The sequence below is a fragment of the Poecilia reticulata genome, chromosome 19, assembly GCF_904066995.2.
Source record: "Poecilia reticulata chromosome 19, P_reticulata-male-v2, whole genome shotgun sequence".
In the NCBI taxonomy this organism is placed as follows: Eukaryota; Metazoa; Chordata; class Actinopteri; order Cyprinodontiformes; family Poeciliidae; genus Poecilia; species Poecilia reticulata.
In genome coordinates, this window is record NC_088848.1 from 20,403,347 (window position 1) to 20,426,960 (window position 23,614).

The 23,614-nt window shown below is 37.5% G+C and overlaps 1 protein-coding gene across 2 annotated transcripts in view; it reads right to left on the reverse strand.

The window, feature by feature from the left end:
- The window catches only part of slc39a11 (solute carrier family 39, member 11), a 153,517-nt gene that overhangs the window by 128,466 nt on the left and 1,437 nt on the right, over positions 1–23,614 (reverse strand). For both annotated transcript variants that reach the window (XM_008437981.2, XM_008437980.2), the window contains exons 2-3: positions 21,765–21,882; positions 18,891–18,929 (exon numbers count right to left, since the gene is read on the reverse strand). In XM_008437981.2, coding sequence (XP_008436203.1) covers positions 18,891–18,929; positions 21,765–21,872 — 147 coding nt within the window. In that variant the 5' untranslated portion in view covers positions 21,873–21,882. The remainder of the gene's footprint in view (positions 1–18,890; positions 18,930–21,764; positions 21,883–23,614) is intronic.

Consider the following 23,614-nt stretch of genomic DNA (forward strand, 5'->3'; position numbering starts at 1 on the left):
GGACACTTCCTGACATTGGTGTCGAGTAAAGATGGTCGAAATGCATCACATTGCTGCCATGTAATTGACTACTTAGTTTGTATGAAAAAAAAATCACTATCTCATAAGGTGGCAGGAGAGTGTACATCTCTGTGATTTGAAGTGTGTGGTAAAATATTTCTTTGACAAGATGAATTAGCAGATTACCTTTGAACTAAGCTAGTGTTATCTATTCCTCAGAAAGTAAAGAGTTAATGCAAACTGAATAACTCATTTACAACTCTATAGTACAAGCAGGAAGGAGCTTAGAGCTTAGAAACTTAGATTTTTCTTAGTTATGTCTGTAAGTCTGTAGAGCTATAGAGCTTTTTCATTCCAATAGTCGGGCTGTTTTGCCAGCAGAGGATGGTAGCTCGTCTAATCCCAGCCTTTATGTGAAAACAGTAATTTTTGGATCACGAGAACAGACACACATGAATCAAGTTGATTAGTGCTCAACACAAAGACCTACTTTACTAAATGAGCTTCAAAAAGCACTTGAGACAATGTGACTCTTGCATATTAACAGCAAAACAGATGATCTGAACACGTTTCTGTCTCTTCATCCAGAAAGTTTTGCTTTCTGCAACAGTGGGCAAATGTAAATTAATCTACAGTGAAGGTGAGAAAAGGCCAGCTTGGGCAGACCCACACTGTGATTGTGTTCTATTTTAATAACATGAAATGCTACTTCAAGGCTCTCTCATAATGGAAAAAAAAGTGTTTCTCTCACTATTTCATCGTCTATTCTATCCACCCTGAGTATTTTCATTTCTAAAAGACTCTCTGACTTTGTCCCACCTGATGTGTCACCTTCATGCTTTTTTAGTTTCTGTTTGCCATCATCTCTCAGACTATTTTAGTCCTTTTTAAAGTCAGCTATCATTACATTAAGTAACGGTATTGGTCTGGTATTTTGTGTATAGTGCCAGGTGGCCAAAAAATTATTTTGAATGAACAGTGATGCTCATTTAGTGGCGTTGTAGATAATTACACAGCATAGCATGCCACATGCTTTCTGTGATTCATCCAGTGCAAAGCATTCTGCAGTCTCTTAAGTGTACACCTAAATCCATGTAATCCAGGAAAGGAATGAAGCTGTAGCAAAAATAAGTAAATGAATCAAGCCATGCTGCTAAATTAATAAGATACACCAGAATGAAAAAAAGCATTTCAAATGTGATCTTGCATCATTTCATGGGACTTAAAAAAAAAAAATCTTTAAGCAAACTAGATCAAAAACAGATACAATTTATTTCTGGTCTCAAAGCTACAAGGGCCTGTAGAAAGAGGATTTGGTAATACTCTATATCACGGTCTGCCTCATGTTGCATCGGTGGCTGTGAGTGTTGGCTGTGAGTGTTGTAAATGTTTGGTGACCCCTAATCAAGACCAACTTAAACTTTGTGCTCACCAAGTTTAAGTAAATCGAGTCAGTAGTGTTAGTCCTGTAACACTATTGTGCTACTCCCTTGTGTCAATGCTCAATGACTTGCCTTCCTACACATTTGACAGTTGTTGAGGAATTTCCATCCATCCATTTTCTTACACTCTTATCCCACCAGGATTGGGAGGGGTGCCTATCCAGCTGTCAACGGGCGAGAGGCGGGGTACACCCTGGCCAGGTCGCCAGTCCATCGCAGAGACAGACGGGACAAACAACCATGCACCCACACACACACTCACACCTAAGGAGAATTTATACAGATCAATTAACCTAACAGTCATGTTTTTGGGTTGTGGGAGGAAGCTGGAGAGAACTCAAGCATTCACAGGGACAACAACTTTGCAACTATGCCACATGTTCTGCACCACCGCAATAAAAGTGGCTGAAACATTACTCAAATGGTGCAGCAACGAGCTAATCATGATGCACTCTGCAGACTCTGTCTGTGCTGAATAAGATTTGATCATCTTAGTATGCTAAATGTTTAAACTATGTATAGGGCATCCAAATCTAAATTTGACATCGAAATTGACTGTTGTCATGATCAATATGACCAAATCCATTCAAACTTATAAAAAGCCTTTGTGAAAACAAAAATATTTCATAGATGTGACAGGAACTGATGGTTCACAAAATGTGATTCATTTCTTCACATGAAGACCCACAACAGACTCTCTCTCCATTCACAAACAATATCCCTTTTGGGGGGGAAACCTTCACTAGGTTCACAAGACATTTATTAATTAGAGTTTTGTGCAACCTCTGCATGACACGCTCTGCTTCTTCTCAATTTAACACTGAAGCAAAGAAACAAACAAACCCCACTTCCGACCGTGTACATGACTGAGCAGAAAGAAAAAAAAAATGAGTGGATGGCTGGATGGATGTGGCAACAGATGGATGGAAGGATTCAATAGTTTGAAAAAGCAGCTCTGAATAGTTAGTGTGCTTATGACTGCAGTTCATTTCAAACATGTTTTAATTAAATGCAATCAAACAAAATAGAAAAAAAGCCTACATTCCGTCATGCGGGAGAGCTATACAAATGTTTTAAACATTTAGATTTTTTCTAATCTGTGAGGAGGCAGCAACCCCCGGTTTGGTTTTGAGGCAAGATCAAACAGTTTGAGAGACAGGGTGTGAACTGATGAATAATGAGAAAACCTGACTTTGTATTCCAATATTTTATGCTGCAATGCAGATGACCATGAAAGCTTCAAAAATATTTTTGCACAAATGACTGGAGAAACAACCACAACTTTGGAAAGTCTGAAACCAGCGGTAAAGAGCAGTGGAATTTATGTGCCATTATACACACTTACTAGAAAAGTCTTCATATATATGCTCATATTTTGTCACACTACAACTACATGTCAGTAGGAACAGTCTCACACAAAATGGTAATTGTGAAACTCATGTCATATCATACATCATCTTTACTTATTTATTGCAGTTATAAATCTGTAGTGCTGTGTCTAGGTATTTCTAGTTGAATTTTCTTTCAAATATTCTTAGAAATGCTTTATGAGAAAATTAGTGAGTAGGGTGGGTTTTCCGCAAGTATATATATAAGATAAAAGGACTCAGTGCTTTGCTACTAATAGTCAACACTATGATGGCTACATAAGGACAGGAAAAAGTTTTAATTAAAAAACATAGTGAGGGAAATGAGTCTTTGACAATCTTAACATGTAGATGGGCTGAATAATTCTGTAAATAGGTAAAATAAATGTAAGGTCACAAAACAAACAGGAATGAATGCATTTGCAAAATGCTTTGTCATGTAAAACTTTCACTGGTATGAGCTCTTTAAAACAGGCTAAAGCCTGATTTTAATATAGCTTCATATATCCTCTAAAGACTGTACTGTACTGTACAGCCCACCTGGCATTAAAACAGTATTGGTTCAAAAAGAACTGGAGTTCTGAAGAAGCACTTTCAGGAATGCATTAGTGAGGGAAAATGGTATAAAAAAGAAAAAATGATAAAAATGAATACAGATGAGCGACCAAATGTGATGGGGAGTAGCGAACACATCAAACAGCCCCAGCAGTCTCTGGAAGCCACATTATACTCCTCTTCACAGACACGGCTCTTGGTTGAAAATAAAATGGAAGCAAAGCTTGAAGTTCCTGTCCCTGTCTGTGAATACTAAGCTGATGTGTAACATCCATCCATTCATTCTCTTCCGCTTATCCGGAGTCATGTCGTGGGGGCAGCAGCTTCAGAAGGGAGGCCCAGACTTCCCTCTCCTCAGCCACTTCTTCCAGCTCCTCCGGGGGAACCCCAAGGCGTTCCCAGGCCAGCCGAGAGACATAGACCCTCCAGCGTGTCCTGGGTCTTCCCCGAGGTCTCCTCCCGGTGGGACGTGCCCGGAACACTTCACCAGGAAGGCGTCCAGGAGGCATCCTTACCAGATGCCCGAGCCACCTCAACTGGCTCCTCTTGAAGTGGAGGAGCAGCAGCTCTACTCCGAGTCCCTCCCGGATCACCGAGCTTCTCACCCTATCTCTAAGGGAGAGCCCAGCCACCCTGTGGAGGAAACCCCCCAACAAGGCCCCCCTAGGGACACGGTCGAACATCTTCTCCAAGTCCACAAAACACATGTAGACTGGTTGGGCGAACTCCCATGCACCCTCCAGGACCCTGCTGAGGGTGTAGAGCTGGTCCAGTGTTCCACGACCAGGATGAAAACCACACTGCTCTTCCTGAATCCGAGGTTTGACTATCCGACGGACCCTCCTCTCCAGGACCCCTGAATAGACCTTAACAGGGAGGCTTAAAAGTGTGATCCCCCTGTAGTTGGAGCACACTCTCAGGTCCCCCTTTTTAAACAGGGGGACCACCACCCCAGTCTGCCAATCCAGGGGATGTGTAACATCCAAACACTCCAATGAAGCAACACATCTACCATGGGTGTGTCCTTAAGAATAGAGTCTTGCTGTTTCAATACAAAAGCGAGTACAGATTATATTTCAGTGAGATACTGGCATGCAGTTCTTTGTATTTAATAATAAAATGGAACTTTTTCTTTTCTTTTCCTGTTTTCTTCCTCTGGCGACTGAAAACTAAGAATTAAACGTGATTATGCAGCATCGATTGTTTTTCAAACTAATTGCCAGTTCTTCAAATACTTGAAGTTTGAATATTTAAATTCTTTCTGTGCCTGAAAACGGGGCTGACTTCCATACATAAATACTTTGACACAATTTCTTTAAAAACTTCACATTCTGGATCAGTTCCTTATTTTCTTTTATACCGGCTAACATTTTATATCATAACTTGCATCTTTCTAGCAGAGCAGAGCCTGCTTAAAATGGTGCCGGAGGATGTTGCCTTCAAAATAAATGTTGCTTTTTTTACTCAGCCAAGTGGTATACTTTATTTGCTAGAGAGACATTTGTAAAAACATAAACTTGGTCTTTGGAATTACATCATCATTTAACGTTTTTTTTTGACAGATAACTTGGATAACTACTGAAGGCCCTTTCAGTGGGGAGAAAGAAAAATAGGAAAAAAAAAATTGCTCAACACAATCCTTTTTACTGTGGATTGTTTTGGTTGGATACAATATTCAAGATGGAAAAGTTAACCTTAACACTCAATATCCAAAGAATCATCCACAGAGATACATTTGATCAAATTTGGAACAAGTGGATAAAGACAAATTTCGCTAGACAATAAATTGTCCCAGAAATTATTGCAATAAATGATAATATTGTCATTTTCATTCCTTTTCAAAATAATGATGATGATTATGGCTTAATGAGAGTTTGACCTCTTAAAGACTAATAAACTTTAATTTGGTACAAAACACACCAAAACCGGACAAAACTGGAAATGGAACACATTTTAAATATCTAAACTGAAAACATCAGAAAGGATTAAAATAAAAACCACAAAACAACTAAAACCATAAATAAAAATGGATTATGATGTCTCTAAACAAAATTGCCCTCCAAAAATATTAATCATCAGAATTAACATGGGTCATAAATTTCCCAGGCCAACATTATTGCCAAATTTGTTCCGTTTATAAGCCAGAAAGTAAATTTTTAACAGAACGCTACATCCTTTGGGCTCTTAAGAGGCATTAGAAGTTTCATTAAGATGTATCTCATTGCTTCAACTGTCAATGTTTCTGCACAGTTTCCATTAAATAACACTTTTTTTTCAAAGTGTCAGAGTTATTTAAAAATAAGAAAATCTAGGATGGAAACGCATAAAACACTACTTACAAGCTCAAAAGCCCTTTCAAAGTGTTTCAGCGGATGAAACAGAATGTGAAAGTCATCTATACGGGAGGGCATTTGACCACACGGGGCCAGAAAATGACATACATTATAAGCCCTCAGAGTGCCATGTTCAGCTTTCCTTCTTCCCACTGCTTCTTCTATGGCTTAATTTATTGTATTTTTACTGCCAGCTTCGATTGGCCGAGCAGAACTGTGAAAGGAATTGCTTTGCTACAAGCCGAGGAAACACTTTCTCACTTGCTGCTTTAATTTCAGGTTATTCTTGGCAGCTACTGGCAGCCCAACGTCAAAGTGAACAGAGTTGATTGAAAACTTTATAGTTTTGTGTCGAATCAAGTAACATCATCATTGAGGGGTTAGCACAAGTATTCAGAGAGCTATAACTTTTTACAGCAAACCACACAACAACCAAAATCGTTCCAAGTATTGCTTGTGGGCTTTTGCCAAAGTCAAAAGAGAAAACCTATAACCACTAAAATCTGATGACACTCCATTATTTTTTAAATAGAAGTTACGTTTCTTCAGAGGTTTTTGTGTCATTTCTTCACCGATTCTTGGTGCAGTGCCCCCAGAGGCGAGGAGGTAGAAAGGTTTTTTGAAGGGTTTAGTTTGTTTGACACAGTAAAATGTGAAAGGGAACGGCACCAGCTGAAAATGTATCAAATATTGCAGTCAGTCTGCACCAATCCTCTTTACTCACTTTCATACAGATATCAGAGGCATAGGATTGGCCAATACTGATCCAATACAGAAACACAGTGCTGACCTGACTTAACGCCCCCCCCAACGCAGACAAAAATTTACTGAATTACAAATTTATTCAATAACTCTGCATCAGTACAGCACACTTAAAAACACCAGTAGCTTCACAAGCTTGGTCAAACATGTGAAAACCACAGAACTTTAATTAGTTCAGTCAGTGTAATTAGGAGTATGACAGCCAATGTAAAATAAAGAAACTGAAACTGACAAAAACAGGTCGACTACCTGGGTCAAACATGTAAAAATCAAACTGCAACAAACCTTTCAGAAAGCAGGTTTGTTCAGAAACAAACCTTTCACTGGTTCAGAAAGTATGATTAGGAATTCTAAAAATAATGCAAAATATATAATTAAAGCATGATGTTGCTCAGAGCAGAAGACAGAATTGGACTAAATAGATCTGTCCTTATGAATGGGTACATTATCACCATAAGCAATCTGGATTATTTTATTTATTTATTTATTTTTATTTCAATACGGAGACCGATTCAGATATTAATATTGGTTCGGTGCAACTGAACCGAGACAGCTTTATTAGCTTTAAATAAAAACTCCATTAGTAACAGCTTCCAACATTATCCCCGTATTATATTCTTTACACTGGCTTCCTGTACGTTTTTATATCTCTTAATGGCTTTGCTTTTTATTAATCTGAGCTTTGTGTGCGTAGCAGGTCCTTAAGGTCGTCCAGCCAGCTTTTATTTGATGTTCCAAGGACTAAATGCTTAGGGTGAACGGGTCTTTTTGTTGGTGGCTTTCACACTCTTTTAAAAGCAAACTGAAGACAGAAAAAGTTCAGAAAGTGCTAAAAAACATGCTTTTTAGCACATACCAATTAGATTACAGTAGCAGTGTTCAAGTAGTTTAAGTATCTGTGGCTATGTTTTTTTTTGTTGTCGTTTACCCAGTAGTAGTTCTTCTTGGTAATGGGCCTGGCAGGGGTCAACAGCTGCAGGGGAAACCACCAGGTTTCTCACTAGCGTTGTAAGAGACCATCTGTTGCAAATTTAAAAGGTTTATAAATGAAATATTCCAACAGCCCAGCAGCTACGTGGGCCGCAAAGCCAACAAGCACCCCGATGACTGATATAATTCCCAGAAACACGGCGAGTAAAAAAAAAAAAAGCAAGCAGCCAAAGTGCTGTCTGTTTGCAATGAAACAGAAAATGTAAGCAGGAGGGATGGAGGTCAAATTGTGGCACAAACAGCACAAATGCGTTGAAAAAGAGAGATGTACTTGTGTGATTATGCGACTGGAAAAATCAAACCTCCGAAAAACAAAAACAACACCTTGAGGAAGGATTTGTGTATCAGGGTCTGGAGTGGTGCTGCAAAGTGCTCTGAGAGCTCAATCTCACATTCAGCACTTCAAAACTCTTGTCTGTGATCAAACACTTGGTGTTAAGTTGAAACACTTCTTTCTGAAGCATGCCAAATGGATGCGTTTCGAGCAAAGACATCTTTCCATAACCTTAACTAGAAGACATTATTGGCATGATTTATTTTAATTTAGCATTAAAATACACAGTAATATAAAAATCTTTACAGGATAACAATGTCCTTATGTAGCATTGCTAAAATAAAACTTTATTCAACCGCAGTCTAACTGAAATATTAAACAGATAGGAAAACCAGCTTACATTATAGATGCATCAATCAGATCTGTGTTATAAACTTCTGACTTTGGTATATTCAGAGTTTTTTCCAATAGCTTGCCGTATTAGATCAAACAAAAACCATACGAGTTCATTTTTAAACGGTTCTTAGAATTTCATACTTCCCTGAAAATATTTCTAAAAGGCTCTCAACAGTTTTCAAGCATTTTTAGACAAAAGGCAGACTCAAAGGGAAAAAAAATAGATGAACTTGGCAGTAATATTCAATCTTCCTGTTATCTGTTGAAAGGTTGGCTTTGTCTTGAAGCATAGACACTTCTGGATATGTCATATCCAGAAAGCTTCCTTTCCTTTGCAAGTCCTCCATTTTCATTTTCATGCAGGAGATTGTTGTTACCAGGACAAATTTAGGGATGATGAGTTGACAGACTAGGAAAAGATCTGTCTTTTGAGTTTCTGAGCCGATCATGCCAATTGGCAGATTATTATCATTAATAATAACTACTTATCAATGGCACTCAACGTTTTACACCCCAGTTGTAGTTTGAGCTTAGTTATGGACTCTCAAAATATTTGATGGTCTTTTAGTATCCCCAAAGTCATCCTCCAAGTTCAGTAACCCAGCTGTACCACATCATACCACACTATTAGAATTATGATACATAATCATTTAAGACAGCATTCAATCGTCTAAAAAGTGATCATCCCAACTAATTCACCCCAACGTAAGACACAGCAATACTGAGACATAGCAGGTTTTCATTATTAAATTTTAATGTTCTTTCCTGCAAATTGTTCAGAAAGGTTACAAAAGCACAAAGGTTTTTCTTTAAAAAAAAAAAAAACAAGATGGTAGGACATTGATGATTTGATCTATATACCAAAGTATTCTAGAGTAAACGCGAGGCCATTTGTTCAATAACCATAGTTCGTACGAAACCGGAATCATCGTACGAAATCATCAACAGAACATTGATTCCAAGCTCAAAAGCAATACCATCTATAAACTTCTATGAACTAACATAGAACTATGCAATAATTCCCCAAAAATACAGGAGAGGTAGATAAAGTCATTCAATAATGGGAAATTTTAAATGATTGCCACTACAGATCCATCAACATAGTATTAAACATCACAGAGGGTGAACTTTCTATTCCCCATATACTCAGTAATCATCCACAGTAAAGACTAAAAAGGATTTGATCCATCAATTCCTTCAAAAGCTATTTGCAATCAGAGTTCTCTTTATCGAGCATCAGATTGAAAGTACAGGTTTTACAGATGTAATTTCCTCTAAATTAAGGTACAAAACTACTGGTTGTTGGCCAAGTTCTTCAGACAGATTGACAGATGTGCCTCAAATGCAATTCTTCAAGGAAACTGCCTTAAGAATTGTTAGCCAAGTCACCCAGAAGAAAAGCATTATGAGTTTATGACATTACCATCTGCAAATGAAAAAAAAGCAAGTTGTCATTTCACTCCTTCAGACTGAAACTTTTTCACTTCAAAAATATTCCTCAGAACATTTTGTACAGAACAATTCAAACAGTCTACAAGAATGTTTCATACTTTTATTGACGACACATAAGTTAAAGCAATTACCTATAATCTACTCGGACTACTGTTAGGATATCAGACTTGAAATTTAAGCATTTAAAGCAGGGGTCCCCAAACTTTTTCCTGTGAGGGCCACATAACATTTCCCTTCTCTGCTGGGGGGCCGGAGTCAGTTTGTAACAGAAAAAGTGTGACAATTGCAGGAGTGCCTAAATGTAAAAATGTATTGTTTTCAAGAAAGCACAATCAAATAACCCTCTCTGGGTTCTTCACAGAACAAATGTCAGGAAATAAATAACACTATTAATGAAATAAATAATAACCAAATAACCCTCTTCTTCACAGAAAAAATCCAGGAAGGATTATAGTCCGTATTTTCCAAACTATGAGCCGAATTGGACTATAAGCCACAACCCCAAAGTTTTTTTTTTAAACCATTAAACATACACATATAAGCCGCAGATATCTCTGCAGCTCCAGGTTTTCCACAACGATGCAGCAGCAGTAGAGGGGGGTGGACACCCAAAATTTGAGTCATAACAGGTCAATTGAATATCACATTTATTACGGTTGAAAAAGAAAAAGTTGCCAAGTTTAGATTTAACTGAACTGATTACAGTAGTTTCCGAACGGTAACTGTAACAGTAAAAGTGCTGATCCTTCGTGTCTGCTACTAGCATGTGCTAAATGAAAATGGGTGCTGCTTTATTTTTTTTTCTTCTTCTTTAGATTTCAACGGTAGCTTGCATCCATTATTGTTGCACTACTGCCATCTACTGGATCCTAATATCTATACCTCCAATTCTCATAATGATCCCAGTATTATTTAAAAAAAACAAAAAATCTTTTTCCCCTCAATGTTATTTAACTGATCAACAACATTCTCAAATTTCAATTCCCTATTAAAACCTAATTCCGTTTTGATGGGCGCTTTCTTCGTTTATTTCCAATTTTGACTTCAAATTATTCACTTCCTGCTAAAGAGCCCCCTGGTGGTTGAAGAAAAATCCACATATAAACGGTTTATAGTCCGGAAAATATGGTATATGAAAAAAAATCTGAATGCTCTCTGGTATTATTCAGGGGGCCGGACCAAATGTGGAGGCGGGCCGGATCCGGCCCGCGGGCCGTAGTTTGGGGACCACTGATTTAAAGCAGGCTAACAATAGTTAATTTTGGATATCCACACAACATGATTCTCTTCAAATTATTGCGAACACTTCTTAAGATAGTTATATTTTATGTATGACCCCAAGATATTTTCATCAAAGTGAAGTTCGTTCAGTGAAGCACTTTGCAGTTAGCGAATGCCTTAGCGCTTTTATCATTTATCTGTTTGATAGTCTTATCTTCAAGTAAGATGGAAATAATTTCTTGAAGTGATTTCTGATTGTATGTTAAGGTTAGCTAAGAAAAATAGCTTATTTGGCTAGGCAACAGCACTTAGTGGTAAAAGACGTGGAAAGTAACACTTTTTAATGGTTCGGATAATGGTGTTTTGGATTCCTGCTAGATAAAAATGGCTGAAACAGTACAGATGGTTTGCAAGTAAGAAATAATATTCATAATTATTTATCACTGTGGTGAAAAAAAAATGTAAGAATTTTGATTTATCATAAAGAAAAATTCAATCATGTATGTCTAAAGACCTCCGAAACTCTATTGTCCGAAATTAAATGGTCCTGTGGGAGTATAAATAAATATCAGCACATTCGAAAATATAATTAAATAAAGTGCAATTTAGTGCAGTTTTAGATATTTTAATGTCATTTGTGTTCTGAAGAAGCCTCTAATAATGATTATATCTTAAGAGCAAAATTCATGATTCATGACCAGGCGATAAACTCTTCAAGATGGAAACCATGATGCACCCACCTTCTCCGTTGGACCCTTGTTTCTGAAAAGAACAGTTGTTTATATGTTTTTCCCCTTATTCGGTGTCTCAAGAAAAGAAATACAGAACTGGCTGCTGCAAATCTGCAGTTGCCAACTCTTGGTTGGCATTGCAGATGCCAACCGATTCATCTATGAATTACTTAATGTAATTCATAGATTTTATAATATCACGGTACTTGACATGTGCGAATATGTTTAACACCACTGTTTTGTCAGATTGATGTCAGTGTTTGATCTACACTGTGCTCACTGCGATTTGACATGCAGCAACACAGCAGGGGTACGTTCAAATAAAACACACGGCAGATTTCACTGTCACTTCCAGTCACGGCCAGCTGCCTACGGCTTCAGCTTCTGTGATTCTGATGTGGCGTGTATGCATGGAATAAATATATCTGGAGTTAGTCTTCAAATTTAATAGATTGTAGATTCCAAAATTAAGGCAGACTTCTACCTTCACTCTCTGATAAACCGTTTTTAAAACTACTAAATACAGGATTTTTACATATTTTCAAGTACTTCTCATAATGTTTTGTAAATCAGAGTACAGACCTGGTACAGTTATTTAAACTGAAATTAATTTAATTAGTATGGATATATATTATGCAATAAATGATGAAAAAACAATACTGAATTTACCTTCTGATTCAGCACAGTCATAATTGGCTATTTAATGCATGACTATTGCCCTGTCTTTTTTTTTCACATGTATTTCTCAGTGTTTGATGTGCTTTGGGTTCTGTTTGAAATTTTACTTGATTCCTGTAAAGTATCAGTGTTTAGAAAAGTGCTGTACAAATAAAAAATTTCCAAACAGATCATTTATTTTGTACTTTTAGACTTCTCTATTCAGAACTAGTTTATTGCACACAAACACAGGTTTTCAAATAAAGTTTAAAACTATTTTTAATCATTTGGGAGTGGAGGGGAATCAAAGACAAGTTTTAATGTTTTTAAAAACATGAAATAAATAAAACTGCAACTGTAAGGTAGCGTTGCAGTATAGCTGCTAGGAAGTGCAGTTTGATTACATAGCAGTTCAGCTGAATGATGTCCTTTGCTGTCTACTGCCTGTCTGGGTGTCTCAGATCTCCACCTTGAGAGAAAAAAATTAAGATCTAAAAAGTTGCCTGTGATTGCGGAAAAAGACGAAACCATCAATAAAACACAAATTTAGAGCAAGGTACGCAGCAGAAAGCCATTAATTTAGAGCCATCTATATGCCAAATTTCATAACTCCCCTTTTGGAGTGGTAGTAGCGGGCCACTCTCAAAAACTTGCCTCCCCAGAAAGAAAACTCTGGTGAGTAGATCCATGCTTCAGGGTTTCAGACTGCAGCTTCTCATCATTTGCCAGCATGCCAAACAATATTTTGGCAGTACTATATGTTCTTGATATGAAAAAAAGAAAACGAAACTGTAATTAACATCACTTGGAGACGTCGGCTTCATCACCTCTGACTAACAATAGACGTCGTCAGGAGCTTAACGTCCATATAAAGGGAGTAAAAAAAAATCTGGAGAGTTGAGTAAAGAAGGATGCACAGCACATATTAATGATAGGTCATTAGGCTTCTTCCTCAACAATCACAGCTGAGGGACGCTGCTCACTGACACTGCATGACGCCATATTATGTAGTGACAAAGGCTGTTTTTTTTCCTTAGTTCTGTGAGCATGAGTGTCCATCTGTATCCAAATCTGTTTGTGACTGTGTGAGTGCGTGTGTGTGCGCATGTCATGGATTCAGGGAATGCAAGTTGGAGGAGGATCTGAATCATGCAGATAACACTTGCAGATCACCATGCAGACTGACATGAGCCACACATAGGATCCCTGATATTCACGTGGGTTAGGGACCACAACTGCCAGGAAATATCTCCCTCTAAAAATGCTTGAAACTGCTTCTTTTAATTGTTCAAACACCAAATCCAGCTCAAAACGTATCAATATACACAACATATTGCTACATAAGTATTGCCGAGATTACAGCTATTGCAGTACCTAATATTCATAGTGTCCTCATCTCTGCTCTAGGACTCAGAACACTATCACGATTAATCAATTAATGAATTAATTGTCAACTAAATTGGTAATCAATTAATCCTCAACTGGCATCTAGAGACTCAAAAAAAGGCAATTTATTAAAAGAACCCGACACTCAGAGCAGTAAGTAAGCCAAAAACAAAAGGTTGTTTCATTGTGTTTTAGGCACAAAAAATGTTATGTTAAAAAGAAATTGAATTATTTCTTCTTTTAATGTATTTTATTTCTTTATTTTAATGTATTTCTATTATTGAATAAAATGATTCAAGTGGTTAAATAAGATAACCGCAAAATGAGCCAATATTTTAACCCAATTAATCACTTAATCAATGATTAATCAACTAGTAGAATAATCGTTAGTTGTAAAAGAATAAATTCAAGTTGCATTTGACAAGGGAAAAAAAAACAGGGAATAGTCAAAAGTCTAAATGTAAATCTAATTGAAAATGAGTGAAAAACATTCAAGCTTTTTTCAAAAATAATGGGGATGGGGGAGAAATGCAGTTTCTAGGTCTGCAATGCTGGTAGAGACATTCAAAAAGACTTTAATCTGCAGGGAAAAATAACTCAAAGTATTGATTCAGTAAGGCTGATTGCTAAATCACACCACACTTTTCAGATCTTCAGTTTTACAGTTTTGTTTTAAACCATGCATTAATTTTCTCCTGCTCAACAGTCATGCACTATTCTGTATTTTTCTAACTTATAACACCCAAAAAATAGATCAAAATTTGTGGATGTCATGTGACACAATGTGAAAATAATCTGGGGTGTGAATACTTTCGTAAGGCTATGTAAGTATGGCAGCCTGAACATGGACATATTCATGTGGTAGATTTCAGAAATGAACAGAGAGCACTGAGTTTATGTTTTATGTAAATTTTTCACTCTTCGCCAAGACGTTTTCATTCGTAAACACATTCCTGACCTCCTGAGTGTTTGTCCTCTTTCCTGTTTTTATTACTTTGCCTTATCCATTTGCTTCAGGCAAGACGTGTTCATAATAATTACCAACTGAATGTAAAAACATCTGCTATAACAAACATTTTTTTAAAAAACTCAACTTTTGTTTTGGTACAAGGTCAAATGAGGGGATGCAGTGACCTAAGAACAAGACCTATGGTGAAGTAAATCTTTAAATGAATTTATGGATCATTTTGTGTGTTTAGAGCTAAGGCCAGACGCCTCTAGTTCAGCGTCTACCACCCGATTAATGAAGCTGTTGCAGAATTAGAGAGCTCCTTCAGCAACAAATTCCACATTCTAAGGAGTGTTAGCGTAAATTCTTCCCACATGTGCTACCACTATTAATCATCTCATATTAAAACCATAATTTTTGTTAGCAATCAATTTATTGCCTGTAATGAGGCTCAACATGGTTATGGAATGAAATATCAGACTTGTATTCCACTTTTCAGGACACTTAAAGACTATTTATATAAAATCCTCACGCACACTTTCACACGATGATGATGGCAAGCTACTGGAATGTGTATTGTGCTATCGGTCACCAGCAGGCAAGTTGGGTGAAATGTCTTCCTCAAGGACACAACGACAGACACGGATGAACCAAACCAGCGACCCATCAGTTGCAGGACTACCTACAATGCTACCATCGCATATAAGGGCAAAATATCCCCAAGGTATTGCCTCAAGGTTACAAGGGTTTTCCACTTGGAGTGGTTAAGTCAGACCAGCAACTTCCTCATAACCTACTTCTGTGGAGTTCTAAGTGCACAGAATGGGGCTGAAAATACAATGTCAGAAGACTGTTGATCACTGATTGGCAAGGAGGTGTAGTCACTGGTTGCATCGCAAGACTCCCTTAGAATAATCCAACTCGCCGTTGGTAAAAAAAATCTCTCCGAGGAGTGGATTTGGAGTTTTTAAGCACAAGAGCACAAAGCACAGAGCACACAATGTTGTGTTTGTGTACCGAACAGATTACATTGACAACAACCTCACCGAGTAGAGCCGTTACTCAACTGTCATGGGAGACCATCCAAATTATGCAGAGTCAGGTTGTGGTTCACTGCTAGGTGCTAGTAGAACAGGGCAATTAGGAGCTCAGACTTTTGTGATCATAATGACAGAACACACCCAGAATAATAATATCACATGCAGTGACCTTAAGAGGGAAGGAAGAATGTTTTTGACGCAATACCTCAGAAAATGCAAACACACAACTCAGCTTTAGCTTCCAGCAGGAAAATTGGTAAACTCTCTTTATCTAGGTCTTCTCTTCCTCCTCTGTTTTGAGGAGGGTCAGTGAATTGTTCCCACAGTCGAGGCAGTAGTGAAAATTGCACCTTGGAGTATGAACAGCTTCCTGTTGGCAGTTCAAATATCTCAATTACAGGATCGCTGAGAGGCATGTTGAGACCTCAAGAAGCAACTGTAAACCTACTGAGGCAAACTTTGCCCCTAAACTGACAAGCCCATTAAAGGGAACGTTCATCTGAGAAGAAGCTAATAGGACAACTGTTCCTGGTGCAGTCTATAAACAAGGTTTCTGCAAGTTTCACCAAATCAAATTTCAGACTTTTTAAGACCATTACGAATGAAATTTAAGACCTATATCTCCAAAGAAATGTATGAGCTGTCTAGCTAGCAAGGGCGTTAGCAACGAGTCACAGACAATGAAGACGCCTGCGTGTAACTAAAAAATTTTGCCTGACAGAATAAGTGCAACAAGATGCCCCAAAGGGCCAATAAGCAGCTGTTGTTTTCGCAATATCACTAAATACGAAGGAATAACGAGCATCTGGTAGAACAAGGATTTAAATGTTCATCGGGCATCCTACCAAGTACTAAGTCACTAGAGAAGTGGTCAGGGGTGTTCAGTTCTGCAGGAGAAGCCTTAAAAAATCTGAGTGCACTTGATTAATTGATGAGTCAGATAATAGAGCGTAATTGATTAAGAGCACCTGGCTGATGCTTGTGCTTTTCATTCCAGAACAAACCCCAAGCTGCACATACATGAGGGTTAATGGGAATATTAGACCTGGAACTAAAGAGAATCATTCTCAGTCCCAACACTGCTCATTAAGGTTCTGAAAACACCCCAAGAAAAACACATACCACCAGAAAAACATTTTAACAGTGTCAATTGAAAAAAAAAAAGGTATTGGTCAGAATCAGAGATCTTTTTAAAGATCACCGAATGGGCAGAAAAACTGCAATCATTGTACCTCAAGTTAAAACAGGTTGACCCAATTCCACGATTTAAGTTCAGCAAATAAGAAAAGTTGGAAAAAGGCTTATAGTTGTTCCATATTTGTACTTCTGCTGTCCATTATGCAGGTCTGTAAAGTCAACCACTTAACATTCTCTAGTACTGCATCTTTAAATACATTTCGATCTGTTTGACCTCCATTTACTCCCCATCTGTAATCATATGCAATCTCCAGTTTGCAAAGAATGTTCTTGGAGAAATAAAGGGCAAACTGGTCTTGTCCCTCCTCTTTCCATCTGCCCTGAGTGACAGTGCTGATTGACTGGATTTGTTCACTAAAAACAAGCCAAACGCAGCAGTCAGCCAGCTTCTTGGTGTGGTAAGCAGGCCAGAACTGATAGGCGACCACTTTTAGTAATCACCTAGTAACTCTCTTGTCTACTGTATTTTACTTGCTAATGTGCTGCAGAAGTGCATGCTTCTATTTCCCCAAGAGTTGTCCTATGCACATTTATAAACTTTCACCTTGTGAAGAATCCAAAAGTTGTTTCAACCAATTAGAAAGAATACCAGCAAAGATGTTTGAAAATTCAACAGAATGTATTATTTACTTCTAAATCATCCTTCAACTAGAAACCATTACAGCACATGTCAAAGACCATTTACAAACTAAAGACAGTGAAAAAGAAAATCTTCAAATGAATAAAAGATATAAAAATAAATTTTATGGTGAGTAGCTCATTAAGTTTGAAACAAGATCTGAATGGTTGACATTTCTCTGTGCTTGTTATTTATTTAGCATATAAAGGAATATAAAACAATTCACTGTAGATTTACAGTGAAATAATGGAAATAAAACCCGAGATGGAATCCTTCCCTGGCAACATCAACCTAAAGAAAAGGTGCTCTCTAATAATGTAGTTTTCGTCTCGTCTCATCACCTATCACCTTCAATTACAACTTGACTTATTTTACAGAGGAAAAGACTTTCAGTTTTACTAGAACAAGAAAAAAATAAGAGTCACCAATTAAATCTGTTAAAAGGTTTATTACATTGACATTTACTTTGAGGGGTTGTTAAACTTGAAGTGTTCAAGTCGAAGGTTCACGAGGGTAAATCAACTAAAGCTACCTTTTGATAATCAAATTGGTCTAGTATGTATTTTTGCCTGTTAAGAATTCACCATACACAGACATTTTGGGGAACGAGTGCTCAAGAGGAAAAAAGGGCACCTTGTGCGGCACATGTAACCATTGGCAACCAGTATGAGAACCTGCCTTTTTCCCTCAGCACAAAAAAAGTGTCATTCTGAAATCTTTCTTTAAAAGAGGCACAGCTTGAACATTATGCATATGTACCTTCTAAAAATCAATAGCTATATGCCGTTAAAAAAAAAAGTTTCAGAAGGGTACTTTTTTTGTCCAAAGGTAAAAAGGGCAGGTGCTCCAGCACCTCCTAGTGTCTATCTAGGCACATTACAGACCACAGAACATAAAATAATGAAACCTAACAATGTTTTGGAAATACGTAATTTGTTGCCAACATGATTTATTGATGTAAAAACAAGCTAATCTGCATTCAGTGTCTAATGCTTTTCATTTGTCTGTTTCAGCTAGCGTTAATCGAGTTTAAAAATGTTGATATATTGACTGGTTTATCATAGGTGGTAAAATCTCTAGGAAGTCTTTCATAGATTCATAGGCCTGAACAAGCTTTCACATTATTTTTTGTATGACTCCAATGTGATTTAGACATCCGTGTATAACATCAGGATTCAGTGCCAGCTTAGCTTTCTAACCGACAAAATAATTAAATTTCCCAATGAACCGTTTTTTTCCCTGCAAGAAATCGAAAAAATGTAATTGAAAGAAAAAGACTGATGGGGATTTGATGATCTTTCCCATTTGCAGCATAAAACCTTCCTTTTGATAAGGCGATGTCCTGCTTCGGGGGAATACTTACCTCACATTTAATGAAATTAGAAGTGGCATCAGAACGTGTCAGAGTTTATATGAAGTCTTGGGGAAACTCGGCATGCTGTGGTGAAACACACCAGGATCTGTAGTGTGTGTATGTGTCGGTGTGTGAACTGTAGAGTTCAGAGGACAATAAACTCACCCCGGCTGCAAAACCCAAACTTCCATCCAAGATCCGCTTCTGAACAGAGCAGATAAGAAAAAGAGAATGAGTCCAAGTCAGATAAATCGATGTGTTGAAACCTTGACAACATAAAAGCAACCGTTCAGTTAACCTCTTAGTGGAGACAACCTGTCAAAAATTGCTCCGATGTCTACAGAGTCAAATGTTAGACTGTGAAAAGGCAACAACTTTAAAAGCAAAACCACTCAGTCAACAGATGGATTCCTCACACGATGCAGCAACACAATGTCAACAAATCAAAAGAGAAGCTAGCGATAGTAGCTTAAAAAGTATGTAATTTGAGATCCAAAGAGCCTAAAAGCAGAAAACATTGACCAAGTATATACATGTCTTTTCCTTTCATAGGTAAAAGCAGAAACGAGTGAAGGTCATGGAGCTTTTCGAAGAAACACTTTCCAGCTATTTGTTTTGGACAATGGTTCCTTTTTCAAAGAGTTTTGACTTTTGAGGGTCCAGACGACTCTGGACTTTCACCGAATTTAAAATGTCATAACATCTTTTTAAAAGTAGTATTTCAAGTTGTAGACAGATATATTTTGCATAGTTTTGTTCAGGCTTGTTGAGTAGAAGAAAATACTTCAAGTTTGGGTTTATAACATTATTAGAAAATATTTATTTTAGCGTATGTTAAGCAGCAGAGTACAGGCTACCTAGCAGAGTCGGACTAATTAACCATATAAAATTGGCTCATCAGGGTTTTTTTAATAAAACTGCAACCTTCAGGTGTGCTGGTTTTCATTTGCGTGGTTTAATCTCTTGGCGATAATGGCATTGTTTATTGCTTCTTTTTTTAAATAATGCTTGAGAGCAGGTATTTGTTACCAGCCCTCTCCACTTCAAAATATATTTCAATTGAGAATTCAAAGATGTTTTTTTTTTAATCTTTGATATTACTTTTTTTCCAACAACTACACACAAATATTTTAATACATATTTTCATGTAAGGGGCAGCAAAATAGTATCAGTGTTGTTGTGCAGCAAGAAGTTCTTGGGGTCAAATCCTGGCTTGTGGTCTTTCTAAATTGAGTTTTCAAGTTTTAACCATGTCAAACATCAATGCAGAGGTTTCAGATTCTCCTAGATTGCACCAGAACTTCACCAGCAAAGCAACTTACAAAAATGATATGATGATCCGTTTTAAAATTACAAAAAAATCAAATATCTTAAGAAATGGGAAGAATAATTAGTTTGAGTGTATGTGTACGCATAAGCAAGACACACACTTCTACCCAATGTGTCATCTTACTGGGCTTGATCAGTGAGCGCTCACACCAACAGTCGTTTCAAGCGTTAGCTCATTTTTTTCCTAAATGACTGGATCAATCAAACTGATCCATAATAGATTATTAGACACTTAATTGAAGAAGACAGGAAACGAAATCAGTGGGTTATCTTAATTGAAAATATGGAACAGTTTTATAAGAGTTTCTAATTAATTTTACATAGTACAGAAAGCAATATGGTAAGGTTGTTGCTTTTTCAGTGGCTCATTAACTGTTAAATACAAAATAAAAACACTAGATCTTTAACTCGAGCAAAACTTTAGAAAACATTTTTTAAAAAACATGAAAAAACCAAAACAAAAAAACACGAGACACCAACCAGATGGAAAAAAATTACCTTGAGAGAGACTAATGGTACCGGCATTACCATGCCCTGTAAAACCACAATTACCCTTTAAACTTTTTGAAGTAGCTTAAACTCATTCACAATGGACATAGGGCATCTGTGAACATTACTGTTGAAGTCTTGCCAGAGGTCGTCAGATTGGATTTAAGTCTGAACTTTGAATAGGCCATTCTAACTTATGAATATGCTATGGGGGAGATGAGTAAAAGGAGCTGAACACATGGCTGTCACACTTATTTTTTTTGTGTTTCATGATACCTTGAGTTTGGTTGTCACATAAAATCCCAATGAAATAAAGTTCAAGGGATAATACTTTTTCAAGCACTGCATATCCTTTTTATCTTCCTACACAACTGAGACATGCTTTGGTTATGCACAAGTAATTTGAAGAATCAAAAAGTGTTTCATATTTCACATGAAAACCAAATTATTAACCATTAACTGATGGCAGAAACGGTAAAAACGGGAAGGACCCTTGACTGATCAGATCAGAGGATTTAGATCGAAGACTTGCTGGGGCGACTTAATCACATTTTCATTGTCATGTGTTTGTTGGTAACAGAGGGATTCTGTTTGACCATTCTGTCATAGAGGAGTGGGTTATTACCTGCCAGCCTGACTGAGGTCTTTTATTATCCAGTCAATTTACAGAAGGACATGAGAAAGGAGCATGCAGTCAAGTTCAGGTAAGTGTCTACATGATGTATTTCAGGCTTTTTAATCAAAAGACCCCTCAAAAAACCTGCTTTAGCCTTGTTATCTAGTGTGGAATGCACAGTAAAGTTATTAAAGCAATCTAATTTAGGAAAACTAGAAAAAGAACAGCTGAAAGGGCAAGAAACATCCATTTGTTTGTATGAATACATTTATAAGTAAAGTTGGGCTGGAACATGTAAGCCATGCAGATTCAGGAGAAATGTTTGAAGAGTTGTTGAGGTCTCTGATCACATAGAAACAATTCAGCTATTATTTGGATTGCATAGCTGAGGTCTAACATGCTAATCAGGGAGCTTTGGAGCTGCTAGCTGAAGGATTTTGTAGGTAGGGAGTCAGGGACTGTATTTGCTTTGCATTCCGTCTTTACATTAAGCCATAAGCTAGCTTGTTCCAACCTCCAGCTTTGCATATATGCATGACTGATAGCCTAAACATTTTCAAACTCTATCAACCGAAAATAGAACGTGCGAAGCTGTCGGTGTGTACCTGTTGGCTGGAAAAGATGAAGACGAGAGCGGCTCCCGCAGCGGTCAGACCCCAGGTGAACAGAGTGCCCAGCAGGGCCTGGACCACAGGGCTGTAGCCTTCCAGCATGGTGCCACACCTGTCAAAGCAGGATGCAAAGTCAGTCTCTAACCAAACCACCATTATTCTGTAGTTGCTTTAACAACCGAGAAGATTACAGTGTCGATAAGTGCTCCTCTAAGGCTAAAAGACATATATTATTTTAACGTACTGAAACCTTTGCCATTTTGTCACGATAAGGCTTCAAATGTCAAGGTATTTTATTGATGAATCAACACAAAGTGGTGCACAATTGTGGAAGAAAAATTATACGTGTTGCTCAAATTCTTTATGCAGTGGTAGTCACCCAACCGAATGCTTTCTAGAACTTTCTTTTGCTACAGTTACAGTTGTAAGTCCTTATAAATTTACAGACTGGCATTTTTGCCTGTTCTTTGAAAAACGACTCAACAGGGTAGTTGTTTAGCTCAACAGTAAAGCAGGTGCAACACATATAAAAGCTAAAGGGTGGACCTCAGGTATTCATAAGGGTTAGGGACCACCATTACCTACGAAATGCGAATACCTAAAAACACTTAAAACTGGCTACTTTAATTGTTCAAACACCAAATATGTCTTGATATGAATTGATATGCACAGTGGAAACCATCTTAGCACAACATCTACAGTCTTTCCAATCTAGCCAATCAACGCCAGGGCAAATGAATAGCACGCCTGGATTGGCTGTTTTGCAAATGCCAGCCAGTAGCTTGTCAAGTAGTGTAGCATTGAGGCATCCCAGCTTCCCAAGCTGTTTTTATATTATTATTATTATATACGTTCTGCCAAAGAATCCACTAACAAGTCTGATTTTCAAAAACCGGAGCAAAAAACAAGTAAAAAAAAAAAATCTGTAAATATTGAACTGCGAATAGGCAGATGGTCTATCCATCTAATCTCTGCTCAAGCAGAGATTAGTTGGGGCCAATCTGTGAACAGTGATTCTTAAATCTAACTGGATTTAGTTTTGAACTGTGACTGGGCCATTCTAATAAATGAACATGCTTTAATCTAAATGATTCCATTACAGATTTGTTTGAATGTTTAGAGTCATGGTACGGCTTGAGGCAAGTAAGCTAAGTTTTGGTTTCATCTATTCTGACACCTCCTTCTACCGTAGAGGTGCAGAAAAAAAAAAAGCTAAGCCAACCTAATACTGGTAATTTAATTTTATGCACAAAAACACTTTTGTTTAAATATAAACTGATGGAATTTGACAAAGTGTGGAACCATATCATTTTAAATAAATGTTGTATTCGTTTATGTCGTCTCTTCCATAATTTCAACAGAATATCCAGACCATTTTGGTTTTTGAATCAAAAATTGTTCCTGAATCGTGACTGCAAACATAAAATTAGACTGGCAACTCCAACATCGGCATGCGTGTCCTGAAACTAACCGTTAACTGACCCAGGAGTCGTCCTCTAAGACCGTTTCACCAAATGAAGATGTAAACAAGCATGAAAATCCTGTTTGCTGTGGATTACAATATCCTGTCCTTTATTTGCTTCTCTGTGAGCACACCCACAGTGGACTGACTCCCGGCTTTGTAGAAATCCACTGACATGTCACATTGCAGGTCGAATCATGGCCAAATCATTTGCACGTTTATGGAAAATTCTGTTGTGACAGTCCAGACTGTTTCATTTTTTTATCTTAATAGGATACTTTTTTTTTTTTTATTTATTGTTGTTGTTTTAAATGTGGTTTGTGGTTGTGGGTGATATCAACCAAGGAGTTAATTGGTGGAGGGGGGGGGGATCCAGATTTTC